Genomic DNA, 24752 nt, shown 5'->3' on the forward strand with positions numbered 1-24752 from the left:
AAAAAAAAGACCCGCCAATTTCAATGTAGCGCAGTTGGTTCAATTTCAGTATTTCGATTCGTGACCTGCTCATTTTGATTGGCCAAATGAGGGGCTCGCAAGTTTCTCGTCTGAAATTTAACCCAAAAATCCACCAGCATCATCTCTAGCTGGATGCTCCACAAATCTGAGCTTGATTCCGCGCATTAATTCGATCGGAATTGCTTAGCGACGGACAGAGAGCATTGATTGAATTCGCGGATTCGATCGATGCTGATAATGTCACGAATTGGTCACGAATGTCCGCATCTATTGCGACATTTTCGTTTACTACGCGTCCTATTATATTGATAGGGGATTGGGTTGGGTCGACATGTTACAATTACATCTGCGCGCAATTTTCACGTTTTCTATCGACGAAATGGAAGAGTTATATTCCCAAAGTTTAGCGGTTTGACTATTAGAATGCAAGGGCAGCATTGCACACAACTTTTGACGTGATAACTTGCCACTTTATAAAGTTAGGGGGGAAAAAAATAAGAAGATTTCACTCCGCCGCTGCCTGCTGGAGGGAGGACTTTGTGTGTACGTACAGAAATGAATTAGAAAACCCATGAAAAGACGATTTAAAAAAAAAAATATACATGTTTTTTTTTGCCATTTTTTTTTTCTACAGACAAAGTGAATGGGTTTTCAAACTGAGGGACTACTGATGGTGTTGATGCGATAAAGAGTAAGGCGCTGGGAACGAACATACATGATACAAATATTTTCCTAACCATATTTTTTTGATGTACGACTCCCACTGTCAATATCAAGTTTGAACTGCGTTCATTACGACTAGACGACAAAGTCCTTTTGCCTACGACTGGGCCTAAAATGCTGTAAGGGGCGGGGGAAGGCAGGTGGCACCAACCCATCAAAACCATGCACCAGTTCAATATCGTCAAAGAAGAAACAGCGAGGAGCCACACAGCAGAAGTCGCTCCTGGTTACGCGGATACCATCTCTCTGTCCTTTGATCCATCAATTCATCGTTCAACATATATTTCGAAAAAATATGCCAACATTCAAAACTTTTCCCGCTCCTCCGTCACTCCCAGCTCAGTCGACTTTGATCTATTTCTTAACTATTAGACACATAGCGACCAATAAAGGAAAACAAAATGACATAAAGGTCAATCATTCTCCTCGTATAGACAGCCGTTGATCGAAAATATCGTCATGAAAATGTGTGTGGTTTTTTTTTTAACTTTCAAATCAAGTGGAACCGTATCGGCACAATATTGAACAAATATTTGAAGGTTTCCTTGAGGGCAAAGAACCAGGAACCAATTTCAAGAGACTATGTTCAAACAATCTCTTTAAGAAATCAATTAAACCCAAGATGTAAAAATAGAAAAAAAAAGCCGAGCTCGAATGATTTCATCTGCCGGCTAAAAACGAAATGCCTACGGTGTTTGCTGGATTGCTGAGCGAAACACGACACGCATTGTGTCCGCCAGACTGAACGCCAAGATATTGCCAACTATAACACGTGATTGAATCAGTTGACATTGTCGTTTGTGTGCACACAGACAGCGTGAGCAAACTCAATTTCATCGGTGAGTATCGACGACACGCTCTTATGTCAACAGCGTTCCGCTCTATTTTTTGAAATTTGAACCGAATCCCGCCCTAATATTTTCGATTAGTTCCATCTGGTTTTAGACGGTCGCACTAAACGTTGGATTCGCTTCGTCACGATTGAAATTTTGCAAAGGGTTTCACGCAAGAAAACACGAGAGAAAGCGGGACCCATTGACGATTAAATCCGATTACAACCAAACATTTTCCAGTGTCTTGTCGATCCTCTTATTAAAATGACAGCCGCTCGAGAAGTTTTCAGAATTTTCAAAAGCTGCAACTTATACCGGGGTAAGTACGGGATTTAAAAAAACTTTTAATGACTTACTCTCTCTTATTAGCTATTCAATGACAACGACACTATTAAAACGGTACCAGAAGAAATTAGGTCATTTCTTCATATGATTCGAAATAAAATGAAATTGTACGGACACCACTGCCACCTAGTGAGCAAAGGCAGCAAAATCTAATCGACAAAAATTGAAAATTTCCTTTTTTGACAAAATGGTCACACACGAGAGTTACGAGATCTAAGTAATCTAACCAACACGTAACTCGTTATACTGGGCGTTCGGCACGTATAAAAATAATCAAATAAAAATACGATCCTCCTACCTTATCCATTCCCGTGCGTACGAGTTCAACACTTGTATTTTTCTCGGGGAGTTCTCCGTCGAGTTGCGTGTGCACATCTCAGCTAATCAGAAACGCAACTGTGCACACTATTTTCTAATTCTTTTCTCATTACGGAGAGGAGGGGGGGGGGTGGGCGTTCACTTTTTTTTTTCTTTAGAGATTTAAAAAAAAATTCCAAATAAAAAGAAGAAGAAGTGAGTCATGAACAAAATGTGTGTGTGTATGAAAGCAGTTTCCTTTTTTGTTTTTGTTTTGTTTTTGTTTTCGCTAGTACAAGGAAGAGGAGGAATTTCTTTTCTTTTGTCGATGTTGTTTTGTTTTTCTTAACTCGTCTTTCAAATGATATTTCCACTTTTTGGCTTCTCATTAAAAGGGGGAGGGGGGGTAAGGTTTTATTTTTCAGATTTTTTTTGTTTTTTTTTGTTTCTTCTCCTTTCACATATGGAACAAATAGCCTCTGTTATAATAAAAAAACCACTTGCTACATAAACAACAGAGATATAAGGAGAGGGGGGGGAGAGAGAGAGAAAGAGGGAAACGAAAAAACAAAAAGAAATTAATTATTACACGCTGCTTAATATAGCCACAAAAAATACAAATACAAACGCGGAGTGAGGGATTGGGGGAGGGGGGGGGGGGGTATAATAATATTATAAGGCGACTCACTCTCTCTCTCTCTCTATTTAAAATAATTAAAAAAAAAAAAGAAATTAATTGTTTTTTCTTACACAAATATGACGGATGAAAAATACACAAACGGGAGGAGGGAAAAGTGCCAACAAGTTAAAAAAATTTCATCAATTTAATCAATTAATTAATTATTATTATTATTATTTGAACTACAATAAATTTTTTGTTTTTCTCGACGCGCCAAATTCGAAAATAAAATCTTCTCCCGCCCGTTTTTGAATCGCATTTTCCTCCGCGCGCGCATTGGCGGCCCAGAAAACGAATCAAACAAATAAAAACGGACGAGTAGAAGAAATTGATCAATCAGCGCGTCGGAGAAAAGATTAAAGAAATATAATGTTTTTTTTTGTGTGTTTTTTGTTTTAAAGAATATGAATGAATTCTTTTCCAATTAATTTTCACGGGGGTAAATTAAAGAAGGCGACGGGGATGGATGACAACTTGGTAAACTCACAAAACGGTTAAAAATAAAGAAAAGGCTTCGCGGTTTCGAGAAAAGGAAGAGAATGAGACAAAAAAGGCACGAGTGATGGACGACTTTCTCATCAAAATTAATGTTTAAAAAAAGGGAAAAAAAATAATAAATTGAATTCTTCAATCAAACCAGAGCCACTATATGATTGTTATATAATTTCTTGTCTTTTTTTTGCACCGTTTTTCTTTTATTTATTGGGAAGGGAGGGGGATGACACCGACTCATGTTTCGTCACTGGGAGACATCGTGGTGTAATTTTTTCGTGTAGATTTCGTGTTACGTGTGTGTGTGTGTGGTCTCGATTGAGGGCGTGGCAGGCACGTCGAGTGAGGGAAGTGAATTTTTTTTCTTCTAAAAGAGGGGAGCGGGAAAAATCGCACGACCGAATATTTTTCGTGAATTTCCCAACCCACCCTTCTTTTGTAAGTCAATGAAAGAAAAGAAAAAAAAAAAATTGTCTGGATAATAATCGCAGGATGTACACAAAGAGAGAGAAATGGAATATGATTGCAAATTGGCGATCCAACAATCGAATCATGAAAAATTCGAAATAAATTTGTTTGGTTTATGTATGTGGGGGGCAACAACAACAACAACGGAAGGAAAAAAAGGCACCCATCGATGATTTGCTTATTGCTGACGTTTGTTTTCTTCAATAGATGTAAAACGATTACATAACAAAATTCGCCCCCTTTGATTTTAATTTAAACATCCCCAAAAATTTGTAATTCTTCTTTTGGACACGAAAAAATAATAATAAAATCGACCCCCCTGAAAATATTACAAATTCTAAATCTAAATCTAACAAACAAACAGAAAAAAAAGAAAAGAAAACGAGGAGCGGAAATCACATCCGACCCCTTCTATACGTTTTCCCTTTTTTTGAACTGCACGGGTGTGTGTTTGTGTGTGTGTGTGAGTGTTGGTGTGTTGTGTGTGTGTAAATTAACAGTCAAACTGATTTGAAGAAGGCGGATTCCGCATAAGGCGACACAAGGCGCATATCGTTCGGGAGTGAAACAGGAAAAAAAAAAGGATTTTCGATCCCTAACGTTAGATGGATCGAACTTGTCGATTGGCTCCGAACATTTTTTTTTGTTTTGAACCGTCGATTGATTGTAACGGAGTGGTGGTGGTGGTGGGGGAGTTAAAGACGCTCAAGCCGAAGAGGAGTAAGTTTAGCGAGCGTGAGCGTCGTCTGCGAGTGAAGAAAAAGAAATCAAAGAAGAAGAAAAGAAACGTTTAGTTGACTTAGAAGTCCACATCCCAGCCGCTGACGTCGTCGGGCGGCAGGCCGTCCATGTCGGGTGGGTACTCGTCAAAGTTGGACGAGTCCATTGCACTTTTGATCTGCGGGATGATGGGCGGCGTGAGCGTCCGATTGCGCAGCCCCTCCCAGTTGAATCCATCAAACCACCTGCGAATCAAATCAGACAAGAAAAAGAAATATAGAAAAGGAGGCGTCACAAAGAATGAAATCCTCATTAAATCAAACCGGCCAGAGTTGCACACCGTACGGCCAATCACGGCTGATTGAGCGCAAACAAAAGAATCTTTTCATCCATCGATCCATCAATTTAAATCCCCCCCTTCCAAAAAAATTTTCAAATTTCCCGCCAAATACTCATCAATCATTTCCAATCGATCGAGAACGTACTTGTGTTTCTGAATGTCGCGGATCTCGCCTTTTTGATAACCCAATCGCTCGGTCGGATTATCGCTGAAAAGAAAAATAATTCAATTTAAATAAATTCAATTCCATTAAATCATTTTAAAAATTTCCACAAAATTCTTATTTCAATATTGTAATGAAATTTCCGAATTTTTATTTTTTAATTTTCTTAAAAAAATTTAAAATTTGATTATTTTAATTCATTTTAAATTTCTTCTGAATTTGCTTTAAAAAAATAGAAAAAATTTTGTGAGTCAGAATTTTTTGTTTCTTCTTTAGTCGAAATGAGAGAGAGAAAGAAAAAATACCGGCAGAGCTTTTTGATGAGGGCGGTGGCGTTGCGGGTGATGTTGCGCGGGAAGTCGACGGCGTCAATGCCCTTGAGGATGATGTTGTACGTCTTCATGGGATCCAGGCCGGTGAAGGGGGGCGTTCCCGTCAGCAACTCGAACATGAGAACGCCCAGCGACCAGTAGTCGGCGCTAATGTCGTGCCCTTTGTTCAGAATCACTTCGGGGGCCACGTATTCGGGAGTGCCGCAAAACGTCCACGTTTTCCGGCCGGCCTGTCCACATCCCAACTAAAAGTTACCGACCGTTCACGTTCCCAAGCCCAAAAAATCACAAAAAAAAAGCCAAAATGTAAAAAAAAAAAAAAAAGTTGGTGGCGGACCTGTAACTTTTTGGCGAAACCGAAATCCACCAGTTTGACGTAGCCGTGGGTGTCGAGGAGGAGGTTCTCGGGCTTGAGGTCGCGGTAAATGATCCCGCGGCTGTGCAGGTATTCAAAGGCCTCGACGACGCAGGCCGTGTAGAAGCGGGTCGTGTAGTCGTCGAAATTGCCGCGGTCGCGCAGGATCGTCCACAGCTCGCCGCCCAGGCAGGCCTCCATCAGCATGTAGAGGTACTTGCGATCCTTGAACGTCTTGTACAGCTTGACGATGAAATCGCAGTTGGCCTCCTCCATTATCTCCTTCTCCGACATGATATGCTGCTGCTGGCGGGTCTCCACGATCTTTTATTTTTTAAAAATAAAACGGCGGGAAATTCCAAAAATTCAAATTTAAATCAAACCAAATTAATTCGTTTTAAATTGACAACAGATGGCGTTGAAAACCGGTTCTAATTTTAATGTTATTTGATATAATGATAATAATAATACCTGACTCTTTTTCATTTGTTTCAGGCCGTAGGAGCGTGACGCGTCGTTGGCGATTTGCACGAGCTCGACGCGACCGAATCCTCCCACGCCCAGTGTGGCTATCACGCGGATGTCGCTCAACTGAACGTGAGCAAAGGCGTCGTGAATCCTTTTATAGAAACAAAAAAAAATCAAGTTATCTTGAATGAACGGGCGAAAAAAAAAATGGAAAAAATAAAATAAAAATGGGAGTGGAGAGCGGGACTGACTTGCGACTGGCGTTGCCATCGTCGACGTATTTGGTGCGGATCTCGGCCAATCCGCTGATGAGCTGGTTGAACGACTCGCGGTCAATCACCAGGCAGCTGACGCCTTCGGGATCGTCGGCGATGATGTTGGCCGTCCTTATGTCTTCCCTGCGATATTATGATTATGATGATGATTCCAATAATAATAAAAGAAGAAAGAAAAAGAAACAAGTCATTATTTATGGATTATTATTATCATTAGGAATTTGATTTATTTAGACATTATACCCTTGGAGGGCCTTTTCGCCGAAGAAATCACCGCGTTCCAGGGATCGAATGTACTCTTCCTGGGCGCTGCCGGGATCTTTGATGGTGACTTTCACCTTTAAGATTATGATTAAACCAAATAAAATAAATGAAACGAAGAAATAAAAAATAAACCGGCTCTTTTTTCTTTTCTTTCATTCTCCACTCGACTGTCGAGTCATTCCGGATCACACAGGACCCCCTCCAAAAACAGCTGGCCGGCTGCTGCTGCCAGCCACCAGCCATTTGCATGTGTCTACAACAGTACAGTGAGGGGATGAATGATTCACTTTTTTCTTCGTCTCTTTTTTTGGCTTTTCTAGAGGGAGGCGATGGATGGATGGATGCGAAAGGAAAGATTTATATATTTTTTTTTTCTTCTCTTTCACTTTTGGTCATATGGAAATATATAACCGGAGACTTTTCGTCTCTTTTTCTTTTATTTTTCCTACAATTTTATACAAGAGAGGAGTGGTTGTCTTTTCGTGACTTGATTACTAGACAGCTTCGTTAAAGGAAGGCCCCCCCCCCTTCTTTTTGTGCTGCTGCTTACCCAAAAGTCCCAAAAAACAAAAAAAAAGAACTCTTTGGCATTGAGAAAAAAAAAAAAAAAAAAGACTGGACAAACCACTAACGCCCTTCCGCTGCCGGGCCTTGATGGAAAAAGGGAAAAAAAAAAAGAGACGCTAGTGGGTCCAGCAGCTCTATCGGTCCCACCAAAAAAAACGTATCCAAAAACCCACCATGGATGGGAATAGAATGAAGAAAGAAGAGAAAGGTTAGTAGATATCCCATTCTTGATGATATGTGTGTAACGCTCGCCTTGTAAGCCGGGCAGGAAAAAAATAGAAAAAAAAAGACAAGAAAATACGGGGCGGCCCCCTTTCACATCCACCACTAATACATACATAGAGAGAGAGTCTCTAGTCTGTGTGTGTGTGTGCAACTTGCGCTCAATTTCTGCAACACCTCAAAGAAGAAGAAGAAAAAAACCTTGCGCGTTCGGGACCCCCTAAAACGGGCATGACTGGGCGGGCCAGCTTGCCCCCCTTTTTTTTTCATTCTTTGATTTTGTTACAAATCACAAGAAGAAGAAGAAGAAGCCCGTCAAAGGGACCAGACACCCAAGAAAAAAAAAGGTGTGGCCAGGGGGGGTTCAACCGACTTCCAGGAGGTGGTGCCCATAACAACAAGACAACTTAACTCGGTAAAAAAGAATTACGATTTTGTTGGGGAAATTTATAAATGAGACGCAACGAAACGGAAAGCTCAACAAGTTGATGGCCTTGTTACCTTGGAGATCCCAATCATCTCTCGCCGATATAAAAAAAGAAGAGCAGTGTGTACATAATACACAATTTATTTAAACTTAAAAAAGATTCAAACTCACCCGCCCTTTGCTGATGATGAAAAAGGTGTCACCTCGCGCTCCTTGCCGGATGATGTAGTCGCCTTGATTGTAGAAACACTAAAAGTTGAATTCAATTTAAAAACAAAAAAAATATCAGAATTATTTATCCATCAGAGTCCAATAAAATACACGGGCGTTAAGTTCTATCCGCTCACACACAAAAAAAGATTCGACGATTTTTAATCTAAAACACAATAAGCTGGAAACAACAACGGCTACAACTTCGATACGGTTTCTCTTTGGCCAGCAGGTGGGGCCTGGTGGGGGTCATTGTTTGGCATTGCTAATGCGCTCCCTCCGTTCCGTTCCGTTTCTCCGTCGTAAAATATCGCGGGGCAATTGAGCGAGCGAGCGGGCCAAAGTCGAGCAACAGATCAAAAGCGGATCAATTACGATGCATTTATTCCAATCTTTTTTTTTCTCTTTTCTTTTTCTCTCTTTAACTGCTTCCTCCACTCGACTTGTGCCAAAAAAATAAGAAAAAAGAATAAATTTTTTTCTTCTTTTTTCTTTTCCAACCGGCATAAATCACGCGGGAATAACACGAAAAAAATGGGCCCCCGTTTTTGGGGGGTTTTTCTCTCTATATACTTTTTTTTTTCGCCGGGAGTCATGACAGATGGGACGACAACAGCCGAACAAAAAAAAAAAATTCATGAATAATAGATCTCGGCCCTTTTTGTTTTGTTTTTCTTCTTTTATTATTAGATAAGACTTAAAAACAAAAAACCAAAAAATGATTATGGATGAATTGCGTACCTCATCGAGGACGTCGGCGATCTTGATGAGCGTCTCTTCTTGGAGATTCATAAACGTTGGCACACTGTGGGGGTGAAACAAAAGAATCACCGTTAATAAAAATACACACACACACACAAGAAAAAATGATTAGATGGAAGATGGAAGGAAAAAGCGGCGGCGCGTGAGCGTGACCCGGAGGTGTCGACGGGTCCCGATCGATATCGAGGCGTCCCAAAAAAGAGCAACTCTCGTGGGGCCACAGCATCGGTAACGATCAATAACTGGCCCACACACCATCTTCTTCTTCTTTTTCTTTTCTCGACTTTCGTTATCGAATAAAACCACATCGCAGCAGATTCAGCCAGTGGAGAGTGTCCGTCTCGGGTTGTAAATTACCCGTGGCCGTTCCAGCCACACGACGCTACTTCGTTCCAAGACCCCCCCAAATGGAATCAAGAAGGGAAAAAGGCATTTTTCAATTCCGATTTCTAAAGAGAAAAGAGCGAGAGAGAGAGAGAGCCAATCGCGAAATCTCTGGCCGGCCATGAATTTTTCGCAATTTTTTTTTAGTTTTGTTTTTTAAACGAATGGCGGGAAAACATCAGTTCTTGTCGTCTTTTTTTTTCGTCCGTTACGGTGCAGTTTGACGGTGCTGGGCACGTCCATCGGCCAAGCAAAAATGACCGAAAAAGTAGATTTCTGCTCGGTTCGAAGGGATCCATCATCGCTCCTAATTTCCATCTTTCTTTCCTGACTTGTTTTGGTCCGTCGCCCGGCAGAGGAGGCGATTAAGAGTAGTAGAATGGCGAGTAAAGATGATGCCAATTTCTTTCACGGGGGAGGGAAACAAGATAAATGACTAAACTTCAGCGACTACTGGAGGAACTGCACACACACAAAAATATACTCAAAGGATGGACCTGCCCAACCTTTTGGCGATTGAGTCGTAGCGATCACACACACGCCAACAACAACAACGCAAAAAAGATATATTTTTTTTCCTTCTTCTTTTTCCTTTTCAAAATAAATAAAAATAAAATGGAAATAAATTAAAGAACCAGACGGGGGGTATCGACGGACACGTCGACCGCACAAAAATAGAAGAAAAAAAAACCTGTTCCAAACTCCATAAGGTTCGCCCCCGCTGTGTTCTTGTGTCTCTTAAAATTTTGCTCAAAAAAATTTTCTTTAAAAAAATAAAAATTGCCCAGTCAATCATTTTGAATTTTTTGAAAAAAAAAAACTAATTTCGATATTTAAAAAACAAATTTTTGTTTCGTTTTTCCCGGTTCATCACGAAATTAGTGGCGAAAAAAGAAAAAAAATTTATAATTTTTTTTTTCTTTTTTTTGGGTAAGTATATATAATTCAGGGTTGGGCATTCGGCGCGGGCGGGCTGGATATATCTCCCAGGAGAATACTTGGCACAGTCACTGAAAATTTTAGTTTTTCTTCTTTTTCCTTTTTTCTCTCTCTCTCTATGGATGATGTATAGGCACCCGGGGGCACCCCCATCACCATCTTTTGCACATTGACTGGTTGTGGTGTACGTAATAATCTCAAATATTATACACACACACACACACAACAAAACAGGTGAAACGGCCGGACAACAAGGTTCGACGAGGGAGCTTCGAATATTAACAGAGTCTTTCATTCATCTGATCCGGGGGGGTGTTGTACCGGTTGGATAGATACCGTGTTTTATAGGTCTCAATTTTGAAAAAGAAAAAAAAAAAGAGAAGAGAAAGAAAAAGGTTCTCATGAAAAAACATCTTTTTTTTTTCTGTGCGCTAGAGACTTGGGGGGTTCATCATTTTCTTCGCTTTATTTGGACGTGAACTGGACAATATTCTTTATAAGCTATATATAATAATACAGCTCTCTCTGCTGGCCCTTTTTTCTTCACGACTGTGTGGCACCTTAGATGGTCGTGAAACGAAAGCAAAAAAGAAAAAAAAAATGATCAAAGAAATAAAAATAAAAAAAAAAAAGAGAGAAAAATATTAAAGTCGCCGGTTGCGTGAGATGTTATGGATCGACGAGGAAAAAAAGATGAAAACTTTTGAGAGAGGGGGGGAATCCGCAATCCAGGGCGACACATTCCATTCCCAAGAAAAAAAAAAGAATTCCACAAAATTTTGACTTTTTCGGATATTTTTTAATTTAAATAAATGAGATCCCTTTTAAATTCCCTGACGAAAAACATTTTGTTTTTCTTCTTCCTACACGACAGAACGTAGAAAAAGATACGAGCTTGGCATGTTTAAACCCAAATCCGGTAGCTCCATCCTTGGTATATAGACGGAGGGGGGAAAAAAGAAAAAAGAAAGAAAAAAAGAGAAACAAATAAATTTGCATTTTACCTTTTGAGGAAGACGGTGTACTCGGCCTGTCGAATCAGCCCGGTCCGCATCATGATCGTCTGGAAAACTTGACGCTCGATGGCCCACAATTTGCAGTCGATGGCCGCTGATGTCCGTCGTGATAATAACAATAACGTAGAAGGAAGAAAAGAAAAATAAATAAATAAATAAATAAACAAACCAAACAAATAAATAATAAAATAAATAAATAATATTCCTTTTTTAAAAAAATTAATAAATTAGAAACAAAAGAAAAGAAGAAAGAAAAGAAAAAAATGCATTCATCTAGTGTTGGCTGTTGACCATTTACATAGAAATGCGTGTGTGATAATATACTATTTCGTGAAGGGGAAAAGGAAATCCATAGAAATCAAACAAATAGAAAAACAAAAAAATCAATAAATAAACAAAAAAAATTATTATGATTATTATTATCATTATTTTTTACGTTTATTTATTTCGGTTTTTTTCTTCGAATTTTTTTGCTTTTCTTTTCCTTGTTTATTTATTATTTTACCTTTAATGGTGGCCGTCCGTTTACAGTTGTAGAGGATGGCCAACTCGCCCATGACTTTGCCCGGCGTCATGGTGCTGAGACAGTTGCCTTTTCTCGACACTTCCACCTTGCCCTCTGCAAATCAAACAAGAAAAAAAGGCCAAAAAAATTAATTTTTTCCAGTTTTTTTTTTTCACGAAAATTTGTCGGACATTTTCTTCTTTGTTCTCCCGACGATAAAAATAAAGAAAAAAACCTTCCTCCTCACAAAATGTGGGTAAACTACGTCACATAAAAATCAAGAGTTTGGGAAGAAAACAAACAGAAAAAAAAAACAATTGGCGAGCGCAGTAAATTACACGCGAAACGCGCGCGCACACACACACACGCCATTAAACAAGACAACGGGAGAAGAAGAAGAAGAAGAAGACGGAAAGAAAGAAAATATAACTAAACACAAAAAAAAACACATCGGGACCGCAAAGTTGACGGTCCGTAAATCACCCCAAAAGTCCCGAAAAAAGTTTTCCGATCTTTTTTTCTTTCTTCTCCAAAGCCGAGAGGGGGGTCGTTAAAATGGCAAATAAAAATTTGGTTGCACACACAAGATATCGACAACAACAACGCAAACACACACACAAAATAAATAAATATTAAATTATAGTATAAGCGACCCCCCCACCACCACCACCTTCTGGCCGAGTAAGATCTCCTAAATGAAAATGTGTGTGTGTTTTCTTGACTTAAGAAAACGGACTATAAACTTGATCCGTCCAGCAGAATGATTATTATTCCTCTTTTCTTTCTTTCTTTATTTATTCTTTTTTTCAGTGCAGTTAAAGGAGAGGTAATGACCACTTGGATCCTATCCCGTTTCTCTAGCTATTCCACCTCCCAACAAAATGATCCAAAGCATTTTTTCTTCTTTTTCTAAAAGGCTAAAATGAATAAATATATATAATGCACACACACACACTCTGCTCTGCTCTCGCCGGTCCCTCTATTCACACAACAAAATGTTTTTTTCTCTCTCTCTTTTTTAACGACCGTCTCCACAACATCGACCGCAACATCAAAAAAAAAAGAAAAAGTTGTCGCTCGATCCGTCCACGTCTCTCTTTGAAAAAAAAATAAAAATAAAAAGAGATTTTGTTATTTTATTTTTATTTCAAGTTTGCACGACATCAATCTGAAATCGAAATCTCCAGATCGACAAGGTGAAAAAAAGAAATTTTTGGTTATTTTTGATGTTTTTATAGATCCGGTTTTTTTATTTTAAAATTTAATTTCACAAATATTTTTCGTCTACGACTGTCAGGCAAGAAATATAATCAACTAGCCCCATCATTGCTCCCACCGAAAAAAACATTTTTAGATGCAATTATTCCCGATCATCATTTCTTCATTTCCTCTACGAGAGACAACACCCAAAAAAAAAAGAAGAAAAGTTGTTGTTGTTGAGGAGGAGGAGGAGAGGAGAGAGGGCCGGCGGGAAGACGACAACCGTGCAAGGGAAGAAGAAGAATCGAGGGCGATCCGATGCCAAATAGGGGCAACTCACGTTCCAACCTTAAAGGCTCTTTTTTTCTTCTTCTTCTTCTTCTTGACTCCAAAGGAGTGGAGCAACCAAACAAGAAATACAACAAAATACCTTCTTTTTGCACAACAACAACAACAACAACAACAACATCGGGCGGCGTTGGATATAATTTTTTTGTTTTTCTTCTATTCCCTCAAAAACTTTTTTTTTTACCGACATCTAATTGACTCACGGATCGGGTTGAGCCGGTCAGAGCACAACAACAAAAAATAATAATAATAATAATAACTAAAATAAAATAAAGATAAGCCTTTTCTTTTTTTAAAAAATAAAAATCTAGTAGAAGGGGGGGTCCCGGCCCCTTTTCGGAGGAACACCTGATCATCATCACGTCGATGATAAACGACCAGGGCGGTCTCTCCATCTCTCTCTCTCTATCCGTAGTCGTTATATCGTTATATATAGTCTCGTGTGTGTGTGTGTGTGTGTGTAGATTATCTACATACGCATACACTTGATAATAAATTTTATAATAACCCCGGGAAACCAGCCATTTCGATATCCGGGCACGCGTTATGATTCACACTTGATTCACCTCTTTTTTCTTTTTGAACGAAATATATTTTTTTTAAGGATCGCGCCCTCTCAACGCCCACCGATCTCGCTCATTAATCTCAGCTGGGCGCTCAATTATTCATAAACCAAAAAAAAAAAAACTAATCGTTTCTTCTTATTCGTTTTGATAAGAAATAAAATGCGCGCGATTTTTAAAAGATAAAAGATAAAAATGTAAAAAGAAAATTTTAGTTTTTGTGATCACGCACCTTCCATGACGTACATGATGGAGCCGACGTCACCCTCTTTAATGATGAGGCTGCCGCGCTGGTAGTTGACTGGGTACATGCAGTCGACGATCTCACGGATCTGAGCCAATTCCAAATTCTTCATGAAATCGTTCTTCATTATCGCAGTTTTGATCAACTCCCGAGATCTGTACAAGAATAAAAAAGAAACAAAATTTAATTAAAATATTTTCACAAACTTTTCATCACGTTTAACAATCAACAAGAAAATAACGGGCATTTTTTCAAGAGGAAGAAAGAAAGAAAAAGGTGAAGCCTCATTAAATCCAAATTCGGTCGTCATCGTCAATCAGTGTCTTCCAGCGTGTTGAACGAAAAAAGAATAAAATAAAATAAAATAAAAAACTTCAACCAAATCTTTCTCTTTTTTTCGCGTTCAACGGACACTTCTTTTTTTGTTGTTGTTGTTGAAATTTTATTATTTCATTGAATCAAATTAAAAAAGAAAAGAAAAAAAAAGCTTCCCCTTGTGCATGCAGACCATCGAAGAAGAAAATCGAAACCCAAAAATATTCAGCTGGAAAAAAAAATCGAATAAAAACTTTCACGAAAGAAAGAAAGAAAATAAAGAGCGTGTACATCATATTCAAATGAACGAGCCCGCTTCAAGCGGCGGCGGCGGCACCAATCAAAAGCTTCTTCTTTGGCGCTGATTTACGGCCGTTTCTACTACACTACACACGAGCTAATGTCGCCCGGCTAAACAAAACAACAAGTCCAATTCGCCCCCGAGAAGAAATGGAAGAAAAACCCGTTGATTGCCCAGCCCAGAGCTCCTCTTGTCTATATAAAAAAAAAGGAGAACTTTTTTCTCGGCGTAATAGTAGCAGTCACCTTCGAGGTATAATAACCCGGAGGGGGGACCATTGAGATGGAATCCCCAATTCGATAAATTTTTTAATTTTTCTCTTTTTTTTACGACAACGTCGACCCAATTCTTTTTGCCTGGCAAATAAAAAAAAATGAGAACCGAGTCATCATATATCGTTTGACAATAACAAGACACGAATATTATTATTGTACTATCGCAGAATAGTGCGCGCGTCTTATTCTCTCCCAAAAAATCTCAAGCGGAGAGGGGGGAAATGTGTTGAATTCAAACTTCGCGCTTTCTTAACTCGCCCGCGTTTTATTTTTTATTTTTTTTTTAGAAAGTCTCTTAACGGACAATCGTCATTTTACTAGAAAGTTTTTCTTCCTTTTTTTTCTTCTTTGGTTATTTTTGGGGGAATAATTCAATTCAGACTGGGGTTCACCCGAGCGGATGTGGAATTCTTCCCGTGCCATCCGGCGGAAAAAAGAAAAAAATCGCCGGATAAATTTTTGTTTATCGTCATCAACTTCAGCCACTTGATAAGGAAAAAGACGGACACACACAAGAGAGAAAGAGAGAGAGACCACAGCTGTCAGCTGATATTGGCTTTGAGTCGAAAGGAGAGAAGAGCGTGAGCTGGAAGGGGGCTATAAGGAGCTATTCATTAGCGGGCAGTCACGAGAAAACGCAAAATAAGAGCCGGATTTTTCATCCGCCAACCCAAAGGAGAAAAAAACTTCATTCACACAACAACAACAAGGAGAAGAAGGGTGGAGAGAGCCCCCCTGTCTCACTCACGCGGGAGATACGCGGGGCGTGATTCAATCAAAAAAGGAAAAAATACCAAAAAAAAAATTCTCTTTCTTCTTCTTCTTATTCCCGACACGCAAACAACAATCTAAAGGGTCTCTCCTGTTGTTAGACAGGGGGCAAAAAGGAGAGAGAGAGAGAGACTATGTCTGGTTTCCAGACACACACACACACATACGAATGCGCGGAGAATGAAGGAAAAAGAGACGACAACACAAGAAGAAGAAGAAGAAGAAGAAAAACTGGTATAGAGTTGTTGTAAGTAGTCATCCTTCTTATTCTTTTCTTACTGCAGAGAATTGAAAAAAATATTTTTCAACAATCTCGTTTTTATTTTATTCTTTAAGATGGTGGGGGGGTTGGTTATAATTTTCGTTCTTTTTTCTTCTTCTCTATTACAGCCAAAATAACAGGATCGTCAATCAATTTGAGAGACGTCTGAATTGCGCCGGGGCAGCGTTCGTTACGTCATTCTCTCTGCCAACACACACACGATGGGAATAAATGTTTCATGTTATTTAGAGAGAGGAAGGAAACTGTTAAACAGCAGCCAGCTGGACACACAGTTAGCCTCTCGTGAAACACATTCGTGACTAGACTCGTTCTTTTCTCTGATTGTTGTTGTTGTTGAGGAGGAGGAGGAGTAAGGAAAGGCGGGAGTGCCTGTATTTTTTGAAACTGCTGGTGATGATGGAGGATGGACGGAAATCACCAAAAGGAGAAGAAGAAGAAGGAAAAATGACTCACTGGGCGCTTTTCGGCTGCCGATTGACGGGCAGCGATTGCTTGAGCTCGGCCGCGTTGGCCAGGAGCAAGGAGCGCGGCAGGGCCAGCGGTTCGGCCGAAATGGCCAGACGCTTGAAGCGCGGCTCCAAAACGGCCGGCTGGCAATTTTTGTTGGTCAGACGCCACGGAGCGATTTCGGCCATCTCGGTCGAGACGACGAGCGACGGCGGGACGGACACGGACAGGGACAGGGCGGCCATCTCGCCCGGCTGCACTTGGTTGAGCGGCTTCAACACCTGCTGGCATTTGTCTAAGTCGGCCCTCAGCTGGCGGACCAGAGCGTCGCGCTGGCTCAACTCGCTCTCCAATTGGCCGATGCGCTCCAGCTGCTCCTTGAGCTCCTTGTCGCGGGCCGCCAGCCTCCTCTCCAGCACTTCGACCGCCATGTAAGACGTCATCACTCGTCACACGGAACAAAAAATGAGAGCCTCTCTCCAAGTAACAAAAAACCCAAACAACTTTTCGACCACCGACAACACACCGAAACAAAAACGAAACTTTTTTCTTCAACGATTTTCACACATTCAAATTTCGCGGGGAAATTTAATTTGAAAAAAAATTTGAATTGATTTTTTATCCGTTGGGGGAAAATAAGAAAATCGAAAAAAGGAGAGAGAGAGAGAGAGGAGCTAAGAACCGACACGTCTAGTGTGGCCGTCTGCCGTCCCACTACTGAAGGGAAACCTGGCGGGCCCACAGCTCCAAATAGAGGAGACAACTAGACAAGGAGGCCGCCGCCGTTACTTTTTTGCGTTACGTAGCGGCGGGAATTTTAAAAAACTAAAAAAAAACTAAAAAATGGTAAAAAGAGGCGGGTATACCCCCAGTGGGGGTAGAATATTTTTTTTTCTGTTGTTAACATCTAACAGCAGCTGTTAGGAGAGAGAGAGAAAAATATATAGAACTTTCTTTCTGGGAGGTGGTACCTTCTTCTTTTTTCCCACGTGACATTTCGTTACACATTCCACCTCCGCCGTTTCTCTTCTTCAAATAAGACGAAAAGGGTCGACCCCTGGCGACCCGATAGACACACGGGATCGGTCGTGTCTCTGTAATATCCCAGCGCCAGAAAAGGTCGAACCCCCACACATCAAAACGCAACATTTTGTAGACGTGATGGGCATGGCAACTTGTTTCTTCTTCTTCTTCTCACACCACACCCCAAATGGTAGACTCACGCTCATCTTTTTGGGAGTTTTTAACCCCCCTCCTGTCAGTTGCTCATCTTCGTACCTCTTAGTAAGCAAACGACCGGTGATCAACCGAGCACGAGCTCCACATTTAACAAACAAAACAGGCCACCCATCCGCTACATTTCAGATTTAAATTTCAAACCAAACAAACAAACACGCCAGATATGAGTGTAGTAGTAGTAGTAGCTCAAATTCCTCGACTTTTTCTTTTCTTTTTTTCTCTCCCCTACACGCCAAAGACATAATCGTTCGACTACTTTTTGGTTGTTGTTTGTTGTTGTTACGGCTGCTAAATACACGGGGGATAAATGCGAGAGCAGCAGCAGACGGGAATGTGAGAGATGGAGATATCAGCTGGCCCGTGTGTGTGTGTGTGTTGATAGCGAGGCAGCTGGAAACGAGAGTCGCTTATGCAATCTGGGTCACGTCTCTTTAACGGGCGACGAAGGAGGAGAGAGAGAGAGAGGTGAAAGGAAACGCCGGCGGCACTCATCTCACACCTTGATCAACTATTTGGACACATTTTATTCATTTTCCTTCCACCCCGTCGCACACTTCTTTTTTTCGACTCGGCCAACACACAAAAATCGAACGCGCATTTTCGACGATGGGGTCACCTACTTTTAATTTTCACGACATTTCGGGAGAGTTTTTTTTTGTTTCTACTCCCGTCCGTCTGTCGCTCAACAGAAGAAATCCGTCACACACACCTGGAACTCTCTCTCCCGAACGACCGCCCACCCACCCGCGCTTGGTGATAGGATAACAACGGGAACACACACAAAAGGCATTTTTGTAAAAATAAAAAAAAATAACAAGTTTCAAACTTTTGAAAAACTTTTCCAGGTTGACGACAACAACAACAAAAAAATTTAAACCAAAAATTCCGGATTGGGGAACAAATAAAAAAAAAGGCGCCAAATCAAAAACACTTTCCCTAACTTCTTCCTCGTGAAAGTGACCTGACACAAAAGAATCACGAAATAAAAATGAAAAAAAAGGGGAATTCGATGGCCGGCGATGATTTCTCATTTATTTGAGGGGGGGCAGCAGTCTTTTTTGAACAAAAACATTCGAAGCGGCGATTTTTTGATTGCACCGACAAAGTAAAAGTTCAATTTTTATATAGATAGCCAAATGCCATACAATGACTGGGCAGGTGTATCACCCAACAAAAGAAAATCAAAAAAGAAGAATGAAATGACGTCATTTATCCAAAGAAAAAGAAATACATTCATTTCCTCCAATCAAACCCCCTTCTCTCTCTCTCTCTCTTTCTGCCAAGATATATTTCCAGCGGGGGGTAATCAGTCATCGTGAGATGGTCTGCAAAAGGTATATCTATATAGGAGCCGGGTCAGCGTGATAACGACCATTAAGGTTTCAAAGCGTGGATAATAATGCCCAGCCGCTCTCAGACGAGACCAAACAAAAAAAGAAAAACGAGTCGAATTTATTTTTTCGCTTTGATTTGGTGTGCGACCAAAAAGTTCCAAGTAGAGCCCAAAAGAAACGGAAAGGATGATGTGGCGTGAGTGGGGAGAAAAAGAAAAAAAGAAATACAGTCCCGAAACCAAATCATCATCCGTCATCTCTCTCCCCCCGGTGTGTGTGTGTGTGTGCAGAGCCGAAAAAATAAAAATAAAAAAATAAAAAGTCTGCACAAAATTTCCAAATTCGGGATTGCCTAATCAATAGCCCAGGTTCATCCATCAACTAGTCACCATGTGTGTATATAGATGATGATCGATTCCGAGAAGGTGACTACCAGACACCACATAACACAGCCAAAATGTGGAGGGCAGAATAATACGGACGATATTTCGGGACCGCCGATTATTAAGTCGATCCATGTGGCGTAATGAGACCCACAAAGTCGGTGGGGGCAACCCACACACACGTCAAATTTATTTGGTTTCAGCGTGAAATAAAAATCGAAGACTATTTCTCTCTCTCTCTCACCGCAGAAAAAGGAAAAAACTATTTTCTATTTGAATTATTTTGGGGGGGAGTTTGTGGAAATTTAGAGCAGCTGCGGGAGCCACGGCAGCCATGTGTTTGGTGTTTCGTGACCTCGGCAGTTGCCTTTATATCTATCTATCTCTTTCACGACGACGTTGATATTTTTCTTCTTCTTCTTTTTCCGTTTTTTTTCTCTTTCTTTCTTCCCAAACTCCCCCAGACTCTTTGCCTTTTACATCGTAATGACCTCATTGGATGGTTACTTTCCTCTCTTTTTTTTTTTTGCTGGCCCCGAAAAAAAATAAACTTTTCTACCGACGACTGTGGCAGCAGCACCGCACAACCCACCCACCTTTCTTTCTTTCTTTCTTTGAAGCGAAAAGGAGAAAGAAAGAAAGAAACGGCCAAAATAAGTTGGTGGTGGTTTCTTCATTATCTTCCGGAACAACTCATCATAATATTCCGCCCTTCCAACTTTGGAATGGTTACGAGTCCACATTTTCGTGTTCACATTCAAATGAGCCAGAAGAAGAAGAAAAGTGATTAACTTTTTTTTGTTGCGACTCCTCAACGAGGAAAGAAGGAAAACATTTAAAAAAGGTGCAAGAGAAAAATACGCCAGAGATGACATCTAGCGGCGGTTGGCGTATTACATCATCGTTCGTTTTAAAAAAAAATAAGAAAAACAAATGGCAAATGTTGGGAAAAAAGAAAGAAAGAAAGAAAAAATGTTCTTTTTTTCTTCTCCTTAATAATAATCGTAATAATAATAATAATAATAACGATTTTTCAACGGCTGGCAACCTTATTTTCCTTTTCTTTCCTTTTTATACCTTTCACACGATTCAATCAACCCGAAAGGTTAAGAATACACAAGACCAAGACAACCGGGTAATGAGAGGAGAGAGAGAGAGAAAACTCAAGGCTGCAAACCCATTCACGCCCCGCTGGTGATGTCGTGTGCTTCTCATTCCCGGTAATTTTTTTTTTTTTTTTCGAAAAAAATAAAAGAAATGAAAGAAGAAAAAAATTTATAACTGCTCAACTTTCTGGAGTGGAAAAAAAATTTTTTGTAATTTTCTTTTTTTAACTTTTTGGAAAAAGAAAAAAAAAAGTAAGAGAAGAAAATTGCTCTGACAACAAAGTAAGGCACGACTTGGCCATATCACTAACGGGAATGCAACAACTCCCGCCAGGTGAGTCAGCGTGATAAACCGAACGACCCCACAGTCAAACAACCAAGAGCCATTCATCGGGAGGCGTACACCCACCCACAAAAGAAGAAGAAGAAGAATCTGAAGAAGAAGAAAAGCTCAAAAGAGCCAACGGAATAACCAATTCTTACAGACACAATCAGGGTCTTCTTCCAAAAAGATAATCGTAAAATGAGTGGCGGGGGGAAAAACGCGAAAAAATTTTGATAGAAAAGAAACTAAATGTTTTCTTCTGATGTTGTACTCGATGACCTAATCTTCTTGTGCAAGTGGATTTCCCGAACGAGAAGAATTCTCCGTCAAATCTATTATCTTTTTCTCCATTTTTTTTTTACTACTACAAAAGAAATAGTAATAACAATAACAACCAAGTTGGCACACGTGCCGAATGATGAAGACCACCCTAAAAAAATAAACGGTCGGCCCTTTGAAGAAGAAAAAAAAAATTTTCTGTTGCAGTTATCGAAACGACTTTGAACAAGAGCCATCATCTTAATCAAAAAATATTTCTCATTCCGTTCTAGAAAAAGAAAAAGAGAAACTGATTTCTTTGTTTTTCTCTTCGCCAGCAGTTCGGCCCCGCCATCATTAGCGACCGTTTGCATGTGAATGGAAGCATAACACAAGTTTCTTCTTCCATCTCTCGGACTTGTTTCAAACCGACTCAATGGGTCAGGTGGTTGTTCCTTCTTCTACTTTATTTATTTTTTTTTTTTTTTGCTCGTTACAACAACTCTGGCTGATCAAAAAGAGAGTTATAAAAGAAAGATGGACGCCCTGCGGCTCTCTGATTTTCATAAATAGCAGCAGAGGAGCCAAAAAAGCGTGTGTGTGTGTGTGTGTGTCCCGGGCCTTTTGCTATCGCATGTCTCTCTCGACATGGCCACATCCTCCCGCCCGCAGATATCAAGTCGTTTTCTTTTTTTTCTTTTTTAGAACCTTAAACCTAAATATACTTGGGATATATAGAAGAGAAAAAGAGAACGACAGAGACAGACAGCCGCGTATCAAGGTCAATAGCTTATCGCGTTTGGAGAATGAAAGCCCCTTGGCCTCGTGTGGCTCTCGATATTTCTCTCAAAAAGATTTTCCCTTTTTGACTTTTCTATATCTATGCACACACACACACACAAACAATTCCCCCCCCCTCAATAGATTTTGAGGGGGGTTTGTTGATACAAGTAAAAGAAAGAAAGAAAAGGTGGCCACTTGTTTGATCAAAACTCACCTCTCATCTTTGGGGTATTCGTTGAACTTTTGGTGACTGATGTCTTGCAATGATTTCAAGTCCTGTGGCTCTGCGGATATGCCCTGAGCTCTGACCTTTCGAGGTTCGCGTTCGTGCTCACGTTCATGTTCGCAAGGTTCGCGAATGGTACTCCGTCTGACGGGGTAGGCGTGTGCCTTGCCACTGAAGGGAAGGACACTTTTGAACTGGTCAAGGTGGGACCGCAGCTGCTGGATTTCTTCTTCTTTCTGCTGGATCTGTATCTCCTTCTGCTGCAGGACCAACTTCAGGTTCCTGATCTCCTCATCCCGTTTGGACAGCACGTCCTGCAGCTCCTGCATCGTTCCCATCCTAACTGTGGTGGGTGGTTGGCTTGTGTGCGTGGTAGAGTATTGCTTCTGCTTTCGTTGAATCTCATTCAGAGGGACTCGTCTTCATCCCCCTGTTTAAGGCACTCCAAGATCGGAAAGGCAACAGGGGCTGAACCATCATCTCTCCATCACTCTGGTAAAAGCACGGCAAGTCACATAGGAAAAAGTAAAACAAGAGGATTAGATCACAGAATGCTGACACGCCAGTTTCAACTTGCAACAAATTTGAGTTTGGCCCCGAATGTGTGCTAGTGTGTGTGCATGGAGAAAGGAAGGTCACACTGCTTTTCTTTCTTTTTGAAAATGTATGTGTGTCTTTACCAGCCGACAGAAAGATACACACACACACACACACATACGGTGTGTGTTAAAAATAGATTTACCACTGTGAATAATGATCAACGGGCTCCTCGGGGCACACCACACACACACACACACAACGATGTCAATTCCAACGAGGGCTAATGGGTCAAGCTTTAACGTTGAAATGAGGTAGTAATCGAGGCAAGACAGTTAGCGACCATTGGACATGTGAAAAACAGGACAATAATGTACATTTACACGATCAAGAATTATAGAGACACGCAGGTTTTTCGCAGAAGAACTGTACACTCCACACAGTCCACATCGAGCGCTGCGGTCGCAACGTCCGGTGCCAACGTCCGCCGCTAGGTAGCGCTGATGGCGATTGCGGTCAAAACCAAATGGAACAACACACACACACACAAAAAGGGGAAGAATTCAAGTCATCTCAAGGCCGTTCTTGGTTTCAAAAACCCTTATTATTTTCCCGAAAAGAAAAAGAAAAAAAGAGAGATGGAAAAGAATGATGAATAGTCACGCCAATTAAAAAACAAACACAAAAAAACGATACTCCGACATAGGCTACTTGGAAATGGGAGAGAAAAACCGGATCCCGGTTCGATTTCCCCTGGCATCGTTCAACGGACGGCCGTGCATCTATTCGTTCCGTCGGTTGTTGTATGCACATTTTTCGATGATCCCGCTACTATTTCGATCTACCAAGAATCGATCCAAAGGTCTCGAATGGTTTCAAAAGAATGCTAATTCAGCGAATCGCTTACTATTAATAAAGCTATATACGCTCTCTTATATATTCAAATTCAAATATTTAAGAGACGCTGAAAAATTTATTCTTTTTATTTTCTTTGTCTATCTCTTTATCGACCCGTTTCTTTTTTCTTTTTTTACATAAACATGTGTGTATGTATAAATATAATCCAAAGGGCGAAGGTGACGCCAAAGAGAGCGCAATACTCTCCTTTGGCTTTTTCTTTATCCGGGGTGGCATCGGGTCGGATTCCCAGTGTATAGACTCAAAGAAAAATTTCCGAGTTCTCATTTTCTGCTGAGACTGCACATATAATAAGAGCCAGCAGCAGCCAGCTCATCCAGCCAACTATAGGAATTGTTTTCATTTTTTTATTTATTTGCTTTGTTGCACACAACTCGGCGCTCATGTGCAGTTAAAACGTCTTTTTGGCTCGGCTTGTCATTTGCTGAGCTCTGAGCTGCAGTCTCAGAGCTCTCTCGGCTAGCTCACATTTCTTTTGAGTGGCTGAAATACGTCTGGCCAGGGTCTGACGTGTTCCAAGATTGACGTCACCGTCATCAGCGGGGCAATAATAGAAGCAATAAGTCGTCGGGTAATTTATGGATTGCATTCCACAAAAAGCAAAATGGCCCACCAATCTTCCGCTAGCTCGTAATAATGAATGTATAAGATAAAACAACATTTTTTTAGGGATCTCGTCAAACTTTTTCAACAAGCAATATAACCGTATATACATTTCACCGGGTATTATATTTAAGATAGAATTTGTTGTAGTCATTCTGGAACTGTCATTCTGTCTGCAGTTTCATCGGGTCGACTGCAAACTGTTGCAGACCCCTACGCCCCGGAATAACGAGCTAAAAGGTGCGTCAATGACCAACTCAAAATGCTGACAGGCTTCATCCCCCCCCCCTCCATCTGTACTGCAACAGCTCGACATTTCAGCACGTAGCAGCTAGCAGCACAGTCTATACAAGGCTGTCCGGCGACTCCCAGTCAGGTCGTTTTGGACGTCCACAAAAAGTCGTAACATTTCGTGTTTGAGGAACACCCACGAGCGCACATGTCCTTCTCACCACCCAAGAATAACCCGAGAGTTGAAGTGATTAT

General features: G+C 40.7%; 1 protein-coding gene across 4 annotated transcripts; it reads right to left on the reverse strand.

Annotated features, from left to right (window-relative positions):
* Positions 1-2486: 2486 nt before the first annotated feature.
* LOC124202096 (cGMP-dependent protein kinase, isozyme 2 forms cD4/T1/T3A/T3B-like) lies at positions 2487-23252 on the reverse strand. Of its 4 annotated transcripts, none has more exons than XM_046598362.1 (14): positions 22951-23252; positions 22197-22700; positions 14151-14317; positions 11808-11921; positions 11291-11396; positions 8943-9006; positions 8163-8240; positions 6755-6849; positions 6488-6634; positions 6240-6387; positions 5751-6092; positions 5387-5643; positions 5064-5126; positions 2487-4823 (listed from the first exon to the last, which is right to left on the reverse strand). In XM_046598362.1, the coding sequence occupies exons 2-14, from the start codon at positions 22544-22546 to the stop codon at positions 4658-4660; spliced, it is 2097 nt and encodes a 698-aa protein (XP_046454318.1). In that variant the 5' UTR covers positions 22547-22700; positions 22951-23252; the 3' UTR covers positions 2487-4657. The 4 variants fall into 4 exon arrangements, with proteins under 4 accessions (XP_046454318.1, XP_046454317.1, XP_046454316.1 ...); XM_046598361.1 differs by having other exon boundaries at positions 5387-5658; XM_046598360.1 differs by lacking the exons at positions 22197-22700; positions 22951-23252 and adding an exon at positions 16561-17318.
* Positions 23253-24752: the final 1500 nt, after the last annotated feature.

Source organism: Daphnia pulex, chromosome 9 (genome assembly GCF_021134715.1).
Source record: "Daphnia pulex isolate KAP4 chromosome 9, ASM2113471v1".
Classification (NCBI taxonomy): domain Eukaryota; kingdom Metazoa; phylum Arthropoda; class Branchiopoda; order Diplostraca; family Daphniidae; genus Daphnia; species Daphnia pulex.

Coding starts and splice junctions, on each gene's coding strand:
- LOC124202096 (XM_046598359.1), bottom strand. CDS start 16,997: ATGACGTCTTACATGGCGGTCGAAGTGCTGGAGAGGAGGCTGGCGGCC. Junction 8,241..8,942: donor TCGCCGACGTCCTCGATGAG/GTACGCAATTCA, acceptor TTCAACTTTTAG/TGTTTCTACAATCAAGGCGA. Junction 6,850..8,162: donor TCATCATCAGCAAAGGGCGG/GTGAGTTTGAAT, acceptor ATAATCTTAAAG/GTGAAAGTCACCATCAAAGA.